Raw genomic sequence first — 15,118 nt, forward strand, 5'->3', positions numbered from 1 at the left:
ATAAAATTTATTTCATTAAATAAATACTTGCTTATTATTGAAAAAGCTACTAAATTGTTTGACACCTACAATATTTTCTATAAAGGGGCCTTTTCTTGTTTTATGAAAAATCTATATAATTGCTAAATAAGGTTGATTTTTATTTTTTAATAAAATACTTTAAAATTTTTATTGAAGTTTCAGATTTTTTTCCATTGTGTTATTAAAAAGTAAAAAAAAAATGATGTAATAATTTTAGCTATTTAATTAACTGCAACCTATTCAATAAATTAACTCTTCGCTCTTGGTTTCTTTTCAACGGTGATTTCTGCTTTTGCGGAATGCGATTTCAATATGTGATAAAAAATGGAAACAAGGTTTATTTGGGCGAAAGAGAAGAATAATTTTCACTATAATAAATAACTTCAAAAAGATTTTAAATGCACAAAATATGTTGTAGTCCAAAATTTATGTATCTATTGTAGTAATCAATAAATTCATGCATGTAAAAATGTTGAAACATTTGAATTACATTTTGTTATACAGTCTAATTTGCACTTGTAATGGTTTGCATCTAACTGGAAGATGGAATACTGGAGAGTTTTTTAAGTTTCTATCAAAATTTGGCTTTCAGAAAACTGACAGTCATGATCATATAAATACTTTAGGTTTCATTTATGGTAACATAACATCTCCTGGTTATGTCGAAACAAAACATAAAGCCACTTTTGTTGTTGTTGATCGGCAATATTTTTTAGAGTATTACCGCCAAAGAAATAAATATGAGTCAAATCGAGATCAAACTTGTGCTGCTATGTTTCAGAAAATTGATACTGTTGCTTATGATAGAAACTGTAAAGAAAATGGAACCGAGGATTTTTTGAGAAGAGTACCTTGTCCAATCGGGGAATTATGCGAAGATGAAGATGCTCCAGAACGAGTAGTTAATGGGCATCAATTTACATATGCAGTTCTTGATAATACTCAGGCCAGGTATGTGATTTTATACTTGGATAACTTATTTTGAAAGTATGTAATTTGTATTAAGTATTATTATGCAATTTGTATTGTATTATTATGTATTTTGAAAGTAAGTAATTTGTATTAAGTAAATGTTCTTAATAATATATGAATAGAATAGCTTCTTACCTGTACTGAATTTTGAGCTGATAAAGCAGATTGAATATTGTAAAATTTTAAAAATTAATTTTAAATACTATTCTAGATTAAGTTTGTGAGCAAATAATTCTTATTACATATTTATTTGTTTTAATCTATTTTATTTATAAACATTTTTTATTATTGTTGTAACATTAGGTGAATCATTTATAAGAAGTGCAGTGTTAAATCGCCTTTTACATTCTTATCTTTTGTATTTTCCCGACATTTACAATTGTTTTTATTAGCTATTTCAGACTTAAGTTTAAGAAGAAAGAATTTCTAATGAACTTTAATATAACTAGTGTCTACAGTTAACATTTTATTGAGATTTACATTACTACTTCTGATATATGGTGGAAAGTGTAAAAGCAGAACAGTACTATAAATTCCATATAATTATTACTTTAAATAATGTTTTTTAGTATCTATCAGTTTATTATCTGTCATATGATTTCAATTTCTCATTGCCAAATATTTATTAAGGTATTAATTTAAACATTTAGTTTTGAGCATTTGAAAGGAATAAATAACATGGAATTATTTCTTTAGATGTATTAATTATCCTTAGAGTTATTTCTTTGGAGATAATTATTTATTTTGATATATTAATTGTTAATTTTTATAAATATAGTATATCATTATAAAGAATATGATTTTAATTTATTTTTTCTGTTATTTAATCATGTTCAGATTTTGTATATTTTATACAAACTCTATATTGTTATGCCTTTTAATTAATTTTTGATTATTGCAGATAGGTTTCTCATGCACTTTTTTGACACATCATAAGCATCTACTTGTTGAGTGCTCTTTTATTATTACTATTTTAACTTTTAATACGAAACTGTAATCATATTAATGTAATTACAAATAGATTTTTTTCCTTCAGAAAAGCAAAGAATACACACGGTATTGGTGTTTTATTTTAAATATCTTTTGAAGGCATAATCATGATGTACAAGCGTGAACTTCCCTTTAAAATATAAATTAAAATTATTTTATTTTTAGATTTTGGTATGTTAGTCTTGTTGCTTGCTATAGAAATGGTACTGGAGACAATTGTACTTGGAGAGATTCTTCTAAAGAGAATCTGAATATTGATTATGATATCTGGTTAGCGAATGGCAATCCCTATGGTCCTCACAGGAATCCATTTGAGTTTCAACTTTCATTTGAACAACAGGTTAGCATTGTTTTTTTAAAAAAATGAGAAATTTTAATTTTTGGAAATTTGTAAAAAAGAAAAATTTTCATTTGTGTTGAATATGATTTTTTTATAAAGTATTTTTTTCATTTATTGTAACAATTTAAAGTAGTCCTGTAATTTTATATATATATATATATATATATATATATATATATATATATATATATATATATATATATATATATATATATAAATTATGTGGCAAATGTTACAGTTTCTTCATGAATCAGATAAAAAATTTTCTTTAGTAAATATATGTTTATATGTATATGTGTATATAAACATATTTTAGCAGTTGCCTGGCTAAAGAAAGTTTCAAAATTTTAAAACTTTGATTTATTTCACTACAGTAAGCATAATTTGCATACAAAGAATAAGTGTTAATAAATACATCAGTCTACATCACGGCACAAGAGCAGAAGAAACAAAAAAAATTTCCCTTCATTGGTTTTACTATGAGATTTTAATAGGAATTTCTTTGACATGTGTAGTCTTAAGGGAAATTTAGGTATCGTTAGAAGAATGTTATAAGCATTAGGGATTTTTTATCCCTTCACTCAGAGTGTAAGAAAATACTAAAGTGAGTATTTTATAGAGCACATGTAGAATTAATTAAATAAAAAGTGAGAATTGGATCAGGAAATGAGAGATCATTTTGAAATAAAGTTTATATGGGCTAAATTAAGATAAAAATTTGGAAATTAATTAAGATTTTAAAATATCATTACACACACACATATATATATATATTTGTAATGATATCTCTTAATCTAATTTAAATCCTAGTTAATTTCCAAATTTTTATTTTAATTGAAACCATATTAACTTCATTCTAAAGAGTTATCTTTTATTCTGATCCAATTTCTACTTTTTTATTTAATTAATCCTATATGTGCTCTATAAAACTGGTCTCAGCATTTCAGCAAACTCCAAGTAAAAGGATAAAAATCCTTAATGGTTTTAAAGATACCTGGATTTCCCTATCATAAATCTACACTTATCAAATGAATCCCTATAAAAATCTTATTATAAAATCATTGAGGGAAAAATTTCGATTTCTTTTGCTCCTGTGTCGCAATATAGATTGACGTATTGCTTAATGCTTTTTATCTGTACATATTATGCCTCCCAGGATGGAATAGATCAAAGTTAAAATTTTTAAAGTTTCTTCTTCTCGGCCATGCATCTGCTAAAATATGTTTTATATGTAATGTAGATATATATTGATTGGTTGTCTTTTGTACATTTTTTTTATCCAGCTGATTTTCTTTCATCTGAAAAAATGTAATAATTTCTAGCACTTTGATTTAATGAGCAGTTGAGCTGCTGCATTTTTAAGTGCTTCTATTCAGTTTTAGATGGAAATTTTTGAAGTTGAAATCGTACATAAAACTGTTGTATTCTCTCAATAGTCTATCTAATATAAAATTAGAGAGGGTACTGGGTTTGTGGTGGTTTATTTTAATAGAAGTATTTTAGTACATAAACCCATAATTTTGCTAAAAAAATAAACCAAATTATTCAATATATTATAAAATCTGAGTTGCTGCAGATTGTTTACATTAAGGTCATTCATATCAGCATGAAGAGACTTGCTTTTCTTCTTATGTCCCCCTCTGTCCATCCAAAAATGCTTGAGTGCAGGAGAACTAGACAAGGGTGAGGGATGAGGGATGACTCCTCCTCCCACCCATTCAAAAAATCCTTAGACAATATTTTGTAATCTGGAAATGAAAACAAAGTTGGTTACATTTGAGCTGTTAATTGGGTCATTTATGATTGTTTGATTAAAAAAAACTTTGTATTGAAACTAATTTTATGAAAGAGTTAAACAAATTGGTTTATTTTATAATACATCTATTTGTAGCTTTACCCATCCAAGCCTGCCTAAAAAATAAAAAAAGCTTCATTGATTAACTCTAAATTTGTCATTGGAGCTCTGATGTAAAGGCATTGTTATGAACACTAAGTATAATTTGTACTATTCTGTACTGTTGAATCAAGACTGCATGTCTATAGTTGAGTATTATACATTATATATTATCAAAGGAACTATTGTACACTCTATAATTATATACAAAGCATTATATGGTTGATATTTGGAATAATTTTAATATTGATAGTTGTGAATCATAGAAACTCTAAATGTTGATTTTCACGAATATTTTCTTTTATTTCCTCTTTTCTTTTACTTTAAAGTTTTAAAATGGCATTTCTAATTTGGCATTTAAAATAAAACCAAGCATCTTACGACAGAATAATTTAATCCCAATCTTTATTTCTGAATTATTTAATGCTTTTTAATGATTTACAAACCCTTCCAGAAAATTTCCATACCCAAAACTATATTTGTAAGCACGACCCCCCCCCCCCTTTAAAATACTATTTTATATCTGCTTCTGGTCAGACCAGTGATTTGCCTGATTTTAGATCACTATATGGAAGAAACAATTTTGTTTGAACAATCTGAACTGACAGTTTTCTATTGAAATTGGCCATTGTAAACTATATTATCGAGAGCATTTGTTGTTCGAAGCTTGACATCACTTGTAAAATATGGGATTAATTCGCTGATTATAAAAGTTAGTTGTTTGGTAGAATTTGTTCGAGTTTCATTCCATTCTCATTAATTGTGTCCTTTTGATATTTGTCCAAGTTCATTTGTAGGATACAAAGGATTCTAAGATTATATATATATATATATATATATAATGATATTTTAAAAATTAATTTAATCCTAACTAATTTCCTAAATTTTTAGAATAATTCACCCCATATAAAAGTCATTCTAAAATATTCTCTTATTTACTGATCTCATTCCACTTTTAATTTAACTGAAGCTGTGTAAAAATTACTGCGCAACCAGTTCTGCATATCAAGTGAAAATGATATCTCCATTGCTCTTGTCAAAGGTCAACACATGTATTCAATCGCCACATGACCGGAAATCCTATGTTATATAAGACTAGTGATCATTTGTTTCAGCCCTCCCTTCCTTATTTCTGCTTTTGTGCTACACTGTTGCGGACGTGCCTTGTCCCCGTCTTTGCTTGTAAATAATTATGCTTTCCCGGAAAGGATATTAAGGAATATTAAAAACTCCAAAGTGTCTTCGAACCTGCATTCTGCTTCAACCAAAAAAAGCTTATATATATATATATATATATATATATATATATATATATATATATATATATATATGCAGAAGTTTGAAGTTGATGTCTATCAGAATACAGAGCCACATGTGTGGGGATTACTAATTAACTTGCTAATATAAATGGCAGATATTTTATTTTTACCATGTTAGCTGACTCATTAGCTCACTCATACAATTCAAGGATTGTGTGAATATTTTGTGGAATGTATTGCTTGAAATAGTTATGTATTTTGCCAACGTGTCAGGTTCCAGCATCTTATTGATGAGATTATTACATCTCATTTCTGTGGTTTAACCAATAACATTCTATCATTTCTGCTTAATTTATCAAATCAGTGTGCATTTCTAAACTTCTTGCATGTTTCTTTTGGTATATCCTACTATTAGCTAGATTTTGAAAGCACTGTGCCATCATTTTGGTTCATTATTTTCCTCTTGTGCATTATTTATCAATGCAAAGAATTTGAAATTATTTTTCAAAAATGCTTCTATTTTTCTATGAATTTTTAAGTATATATCTTTTATATATTTTTTTTAAAAATGAATGAATTATTTTAAACTTCATTATTTAAAAATCCCTATTAGAATTTTGTCTTTCTGAAATTTTTATTTACCTTTTTATTTGAATTTAAGAAATTTGAAATTCATCTTTATTTTGTATATAGGTTGTATTATAATTTGATAAATATTTTATATATATCTGTAAAAATTTTAAATGAATACCATCATTATGTTGCTAATATAATTTAAAAGAATTTTGCTGAAATCTATGCTTTTTAACCCTAAGCAATCAGTATCATTGCAATAGTAGCCTTTTCATATTTTTTGTACAAATTTGTTATATCGTAAAGTTACTATTGAATATTATGAAATATACAGTGTTATTCCCCAGAAGTGTTTATACAGTTTGTTTCTGAAATTTTGATCACAAATTTCATATCCAACTTCTACAACAATATAAAAATACGCCACTATGGCAGCACCGATTACAAAATATTAAATTGAATGTGTATTGGTTAATGTATTTTATATTGACCTGATCTTATGAAGATTAGTATGCTTAGCATATATTTTCTCTTAAATAGGATCTTATGTTATGCTAAATTAATAATGCTTAGTAAATAAATAAATCTCAAAGTCAGCTGTAGCTAGAAATAAAGCAGTTTTTTTTTTGTTTTTTTTGCTATAAAATATATAAGCGTTTTTAGTAAATGTGATTCTTAAAGTTTAAATTATGTATTTTGTTTGTAAGAAATACATTGTTTTTATAGGGAACTGTTGAAATGTACTTGGTATTACTTGGTCTGTATTTAATATTAGTACCTCTTCAAGTTTATGCTGCAGTCCATCAACACCACCATGTAACAAGACTGTATACAGCATCCTTAGCCCTTCAACTGCAATTTGTTTTATGTAGTGTGATACATATGGTTAAATTTGCTATTGATGGTGAAGGGATTGAAGTTCTTTGCATTGTAGGTGATGTTATGCATCTCTTTGCTCAGGTATGCATCATGCATTCATTTTATGCATGAAAAAAACATTTCCCTCTTGCTTTAAAAATTACTATTGTTTGAAAAAAATTTTATTGCTTTATGAAGATTTTTTTTTTTTTTTAATATGACATTACTGTAAAAGAAAGAAGAAAATTATTTTTACACATTTTGTTCAATAATAAAGTGATGGAAATTGAAGAATACATTTAATTTATTTGTTTTAGATGTTTTTTAAATTTCTCTATATTTGTTGCGAGAGTAAAAATTAACATATTATGTTTCAAAGAAAGGGTTTGATTAAATAGTGATACAAATTATTATAATATGCTTAAATTGTCATTTTTTTTTCTTTATATATTGTGTTCAGTTCCAGAAATTTTTAAATCAAATAAATCCTACTTGTAAATAATTTTTTTCCCCTTAAACATAAGCATTAATGAACTTTAAAAGTTTTATTGTAATCTGTAGCTTTTCTTTAACCCTTCAAAATGCTCCATTCTTTAAAAATCTAAATAGCTGAAATTAAAGGCGAAAGAAGCATTTCCCACCTCTATTTGCAATTAAGTGCTCATGTTCGCTGTGTATGGAGGGGGAGGAGGAGGGATGTTATATTGCCATGCTTCTTACATCCAAATTCTTGTTGACTATAGAGGGCTTATGTGCTAGTTATAAAACAGATTATAACTAAAAAATTTCCTAGGAATTTCATTTTTTACCATTGTAAATGATTATGATGTTATTCTCACAAGAAATCTGATGACAAAATATAACATTAAATTTTAAACTTAACTTCTGTGTCATAAAATTTTAATTATTTAAGAGTTTATTTTTATTATTATTATTAAAATTCAGGGAAGATAAAAAGAATTTTTTTTGAATTTGTGTGTGTGTATATATATATATATATATATATATATATATATATATATATATATATATATATATATATATATATATATATATATATATATATATATATATAAGTCTATGCAAATACAATAAAAAATAAATATTCTAACATTAATGCTTATAAGAATATTATAAGGGGAAAGTTTTGATATCTATGAAGTTCAGATGTAATTTTGTTCAATGAATCTCTGTAATTTCAGTTGTTTGTATAACACATGAAAAGTAAATTAATACAAATATTTTAAGTACTTCTTTGTATTTCCTTGTATAAAAAAATATTTTAAAACTTTAAATTGGGAATTTAAACTAATGCTACTATAATTAAAAAACGTTTCTCTTTTCAGTAAGTACTAATTGGATTCTGATTAATTAATTAGGAACAACTATAGATAAAGTCAGCCTAAGATGGATTTTTTTTTTTTTTTTCTTATTTAAAAGCAGTTTTCCATTTGATCAATTCTGTGTTATATTCTCTAAAAGATTGTAAAAGAAATCTTTTAAAATAATATTTTTATTGCATTATTTCATTTGAATAACATCATTATAAAATAGATTGCTTCAAAATTTATGATTTCCACTAATAAATAGCAGATTAATTTTTTCTGACAATTCTCAAAACTTCTGATAATAAGCATTTTCTGTTTATGCTTTATGCATTTTCCCTTTACATTTATTTGTTAATTTTAATTCTTTCTGTTAATCTAATCAAAATTGTTTAAACAATGATTTTATTTATTTATTTATAGAGCCTTTTTATGCTGTTGTTGCTCTTACTTGCTAAAGGTTGGGCCATAACTCGAACTGAACTGACTTGGAAACCTGTGCTGTTTTGTGTTTGGCTACTTTACACTTGTGTTGGAGTTCTACTTTATGTATGGAATATGGTATGAAAATTATTTTATAATTTGTTAAATTTTCAAAATTTTATCCATACTTCATAAATAAAATTTAATATTTTTCTCTTTTAATTTATATGGTTTAAAGTAACTGTAATTAATTTGTTCGATACTTCTTATTACTACCAATAATTTTTAAATTTTATTTTACAATGTTGGAAAAAATTTTAATTATCTTTTCTTGTCTAAATCATTTGTTTTGTTATAAAATTAAGTGCAAAAGTAGTTCTTTTTGGAACAAGCAGTTTCCAAAATATTTTTAGCCTGTAAATTATGTATGGAGCAACCTGCTTTGCATTTACAGTATATGAAAATGTGTGTTAGAAAGACAAATATTTAGTTTACCTATTTTCAAAACTAATTTGCTATTAAAAAAAAAGTATCTGCTACTGAAATCGACAAACCATGCCTGCATTATATGGATTTTAGAATGAACCCTCATTTTTGTTCTCTTTAATTGTTAGAAACTCTTAAAACTAAATACTTGGAAACAAAACTTTCACAATGTGTTGATTAATTTTTATACAGTGGACTGTATTGTGATAATTTTGTGTCTATGCCAAAATGATTGCTACATCTGAATAATCAGTACATTGAAAAGCTTTAAAAATAAATTATGTAATTATACAGGATAATTATGTAATTATACAGGAGCAGTAGAAAAAAACAGACTGCACAACATGATTCAAGACAGTATTGTAGTAAACTGTTTGAGGATTGAAGAGCTCACATAATATGGTGGACTGATGGAAATTTATTTTCTGTCCCCTTTTCATCTTTTTGATTCATCTATGTATTATAAATTGTTCCTTCTATAGTTTCTCTTAGTCTTCTTCCAGTTTACATCAACATTGATTCAGGCCTCATACTGTGAAAGAATCAGGATCATTCACTTGATTGATCATAATAAAATCTCCTTGTAGAACCTGCAGATAATGTATGTATCTATATATAGAAGGGCTGTTCCTCATTATTTAATTCTAATCAGTGCAATCTCTTTAAGCGCGACTGTTGTATTATAGTAATCAGATGCAGAAAAAATATGTGCCAAACTCTTGTGTGATGCAAATCGGTTTATTATTTGATTATCTAATAGAAGATTAAAAATTTACTTATGTTGTTTGCAATATAGGATTTTTCTCTAGAGTCCAATATTTTGATTAGATGCTCATTTTTCTCAAAATATAGTTCAAATGATTAGGCATCATGAAAATTTTTTGACCTTTTGGTTAGCAGTCCAGTAACGATCCGATTTTGCCAAAACAGCTATTCGGGTAGAAGCGCTGTTACTGGCTTATATGCAATTCACCACAGTACTCTCCCTCCAGTGAGTCGAACGATTTGGATGTTGAGTGGTGATGTATTTAGCAGTAGCTGTTGTCTTAATGGGCCGGTACCCAGTTTGAATAGCACCAAGAGTTTTTTTTTGTTTTTTTTGGTGAGCGTGTGTGGGTGCGGATGCGCCAAGTGTGTCTGGCGACTTTGGGTTGCTGCGTCACGTGAGTCTGATGACTTTGCTGCGCCAAGTGAGTCTGGCGACTTTAGTTGCAGGTAGATGGCGCCACAACAGCTGTATGAAGGTTGAAGGTTCAGCGTCCGAGGTCACCAATTTAGAGGTATGGGACACGTTAGGATAGAACCTGAGACCTTTTGGTTAGCAGTCCAGTAACGATCCGATTTTGCCAAAACAGCTGTTCGGGTAGAAGCGCTGTTACTGGCTTATATGCAATTCACCACAGTATAAACAAAACTTCACATTATTAATGATTCAATGATTTTTAAAAATGTGTAAACATTTAAATCTTTGAATTCATAAAGCATTCAAAACTTTAAATAAGTTCATTGCTTTTCATTTGCTGAGAGCTGTATGCAGATATTTACACTTCAAATATCTGCATTTAACTTAATGCTCTCTTTCTTCATTGTCTGTACATATTTCTTATGCAACCATACATTGATAATGATTTTAAAGTACATTGATGAAATGTGGTTTATTATTCAAATTTACTTTATTTAATAATAAAACCAGAAAATTATAAAAGATAAATTCATAGCCATAGTAATAAGAATTAATATTTCTGTGAGTTTAAGAGTTATGTTTGCATGTAACTATATAAATTTCTTAAATTATTTTTACAGACTGAAGTTGATGTCATTGATGATATTGATGAATACCAAACATTCCCGGGGTGGATTATCCTAATTTTCCGTCTTGCAATCATGGTCTGGTTCTTGTATGAGTTGAGATCTACCATGTTGGATGAAAATGACCGAGCCAAGTTACGCTTTTATGTTCACTTTGGTGCTGGAATCTTGGTCTGGTTTGTTTACCTGCCTGTTGTTGCATTGATTGCACTTCAAATATCTGCATTATGGAGGGCAAAACTTCTCTTAGGTAAAATAAAGAATATTGTACTTTTTTTTTTTTTTTTTTTTTTTGTAAATATTTGAAGCTAACATTTATTGAAAACATTTGAAAATAACTAACAGACCTATTTTAATAATAATTAATAAGTATTATGTGTTTTTAAAAATGTAAGTGTACATCTTCTTTGAAGTTATTCTTTTAATTCTAAGCTGATTTATTTGGTTGTATATTTTATATTCAGAGATAAGTATGTTAAGAATGATTCTATATTTTTCATTCTAATTATATGCATAATTACTAATATCTTAGTGTAAAAATATTAAAATAACTAAAAATACTTGATTACTGATTTTTATTCGTTATATTATCTTGAAATTAATTCCTTTTCTAAAGTTTTGCAACATATTTTATATGTTATAAACTAGCTGAGATACCTCAGTTGGATGCGCCACACATAAGAGGATGAGAAGTTTCAGTATGAATGGCAGTTGTTGCCACATTGATAAACTTAGTAACAGTGTGTGATTGACTTAAAATATTTGATACTGTCATGTTTAAAATACCACTTATAATGTGACATACCTCCTTCAGACCATGGTTATTAGAAATCAACCATAGTCCCCACCTCATTGCTTTTGTGGCATCCAGCTCATTCAACAAATCCATATGCCTTTGGGTTAGCCTAGTCTAACTCTGACGTAACTCACATTATTAGGGAAGATGATTTTTCATTACAATAAAGACTTCATTTTCTTTTTGAGTTTATAACTATTTTTATAAGATGATATAAAATTTAATTTAACACTACAAATAATAACTAATAGGAAAATAAATGAAATTATTTAAAATCTTTTTTTATATATGGAAGCATAATTTTTTATTAGTAAAAATTTAACTTTTTAATTAATTATCTAGAAACTTTCACTAAAAATTTCCTTGTGTTTCATAGTATTTGTGATCAAAATTTGAAAGGGGAAAAAAACTATTCAGCATAAAAAAAAAAAAAATTGTCATTTTGGTTATATTTTAATTAATTTTGTCATTTTAGTTAAATTTTTTATACTATCTTTCATGTAATGATCTGTTCATGTTGTTTCAGGTATTACCTCTAGTGCAGATTTTCTTGCTTATGCAATCATGGCACATCTTTTGTGGCCAACTAGAAGCGAGCAATACTTTCAACTTGCTTCTGAATCTGATCCTGGTGAAGAATTGGAAGAATTTAATGAAGCTCCCCATAACGTCCCGAGGCCTCAAAAAGTGTGATGGCATCAATCGTCCGCATGCTTCACAAAGAATTTTATTGTGGATTAAATTGATTGCATAATTACCTCTATATCTTACCCCCCCCCCATTTGAAAAATATTATTAAAATATTAGATAACTAATATTCATTAGGAAATACCAAAAACTCATAGGGAAACAGTTTCATGTTAGAGGCTTTAACAGTTGTGATTTGTAGTTATTCAATTTGTTTTATAAATACATATAGAAACCCTAGTAGAAATTTAGTCTCTTAATGCTTCATTATGTCCTAATTGCATAGGTCTACTTGTTAAATCAAATAAATGTATTTAGAGTAGAGCTTTTTAAACTCTTTCTGCTTGCAATTATTTTTTAGTCAAAGGGATTGTCAAGATTACAAATCTTCATTTGGAAAAAATAGGTAAGAACTCAAAGCAATGATTTTCAATAATTTTATTTATTTATTAGATTTTTTAAAAAAAGAAATGATTTCATATTGGGATATTTTTTGGTTACCAATATTATGTACAACTTTAAGGGTATCTAACTTAATTGCTAGCAGAGGCCTAAATTTATGTAAAACATACACAAATCTTCAATTTTTACGGAAATATGGATTTATTTCAAAAGCGCCTTTTAAAAAAGAATGTGAACAGTAAGAAAGTGACTGTTACTTGCTTTCTATTCTCTTCTGTAGTTTTTCTCACTTCAAAATATATCTTGTACTCTATGAACTACTTTCAAATTCAGTAATCACTGAACAGTAGACATTTCTTATCATAAGAAAAAATAATTACTCAGTTTATAAATATTTCCAGACATGGAAAGATTTTATATGCAAATTTTTGGGTGTTTTCAAATCTAACCTATGAATTCTGCTTTTCTAAATTTCATAGTTTAATTTTTAAACATTCTGAATTATAGATAATTATTAATGATAAACCACATTCGTCAATTACTATTAGTATTATCTTAATGCAAAATTCAGTGAGGTTCATACTCTAGAATTCTGTATGGAAATAATACAATTAGTAGTCAGACTTTCTTAATAGTTATACTATAATTAGGAATTTAAAAAAGTAAGGTATAAAATTTTAAAATTTTGTTGCAAATTGTTTTATTTATTGAGCAATGATTAATTACTAGTCAATGCATAATTCAGAGAGGTTGATATTCCGGAATTCTGTATTGGGATTATACAATTAATAACGAAACATTGGATAATGTGATTTGTTATTAGTAATTATTCCATAATTAGGAATTTTAAGAATTAAAATACAAAATTTTAAAATTTTGTTGCAATTTGTTTTGTTTATTAAGCCATAAATACATTAGTTTTAGGTCACAAGTTGGATAACCTTGCTGTATATTTTAAAAATATTTCTACACAATCACCTAATTAGCATTGCATCTGGCACTTTGGAAACCCTGGTATAGGATGAAATTTTTATCTCTATTATATAGATTGCCCTTCTCTTGGCCTTTCCCATATGATATTTATGTAATTAGAATTGTTGTGACTACTTATAGAAAACACTATGTATATATGTTTTATAATGATTTTTTAAGTGAAAAGGAAGAATGTATCTTGCTCAATCAGTGTATTTATGTTATTGTTTTTATTTCTTTCTTAATATTTTAGTGTTCCCTTATCATTTCTTGTCATTGCAACTAGTCATAGAGTTAATTTTATTCCTATATTATTTAACTAAATTATCTTGCATTTAAGTTAGTGGTGGAATTCTAAGAATGAAATAAAGCACAACAAAACTGCAAAGAAAACTTAATTTCTTGCAAGTTTGGTGTCCCTGTCATATATCTTACTGATTTTTATGCATTTCATTTATATTTGATTTGAAAAAAATTATTTATTTTTTTTATTCACATGCATTTTTTAAGGTTGTGTAAATTCTTGAAAAGTTTTAATAATAATTTCATTTATCTCAAGAAATTATATTTTTCCAGCTTTAGCTGTTCTTAAAATTTCATTTGTATGAATATACTTTTTCATCTGATATACTCATAAAAAGGAAATTCTAATTCTGTATATGAGCTATAATTTATGTTAAATTCATTCATGAATCCATATTTATGTATAAAAAGGAATTAGGTGAAAATATAAATAAAAATTTACAGTTTGAAATGCTTAATCCCTTAAAAAAAGTTTATGAAAGAAATAAATGTATCCTTACAGTTAAAATTTTTAAATAAAATCACATTTGATGCAGCAATAAATTGAAACATTATTCATGTTCTATGAGTCCCAGTGCTAATGGTATTAAAGGGAATGAGAATGAAAAATGTAACTGGAAGTTATTACTATAGATAAAAAAATTTTATACATTACAGATAAAGATTTTCTTACTTTGGTGCTTTTTACTGTTTGACTATAGAAATTTGATATATTATACTACTAAGACATTGATTGCTATATAATTTGCTTATGATTCATACCTTCTATCAAATTAGTTAACCTCTTTCTACTACAGTTTAACTATAGCAAAGGAGAGATCATCTGATTAGATACATATACAGCACAAATTGTAACAGTAAATATGTTAAAAAACCATTTTTCATTTCATTTTCTATGTTAAGACTACTTATTCTACAATTTCTTGCAAAAAAATTATCTCTTTTAGACTTTATTTTTTATTTCGTATTCATTTTTTCTCATCTTCTTACATTTTCTTCAAATTGTTA

General features: G+C 26.7%; 1 protein-coding gene across 1 annotated transcript; it reads left to right on the top strand.

The window, feature by feature from the left end:
* The first annotated feature begins 294 nt into the window (after positions 1-294).
* LOC129976716 (integral membrane protein GPR180-like) lies at positions 295-14,311 on the top strand. The gene is made up of 6 exons (XM_056090420.1): positions 295-972; positions 2,149-2,323; positions 6,776-7,009; positions 8,656-8,793; positions 10,945-11,200; positions 12,273-14,311. Exons 1-6 carry the CDS (start codon positions 479-481, stop codon positions 12,437-12,439), a joined length of 1,464 nt encoding a protein of 487 aa, XP_055946395.1. The 5' UTR covers positions 295-478; the 3' UTR covers positions 12,440-14,311.
* The last annotated feature ends 807 nt before the right edge of the window (positions 14,312-15,118 follow it).

The sequence above is a fragment of the Argiope bruennichi genome, chromosome 7 (genome assembly GCF_947563725.1).
Source record: "Argiope bruennichi chromosome 7, qqArgBrue1.1, whole genome shotgun sequence".
Classification (NCBI taxonomy): Eukaryota; Metazoa; Arthropoda; class Arachnida; order Araneae; family Araneidae; genus Argiope; species Argiope bruennichi.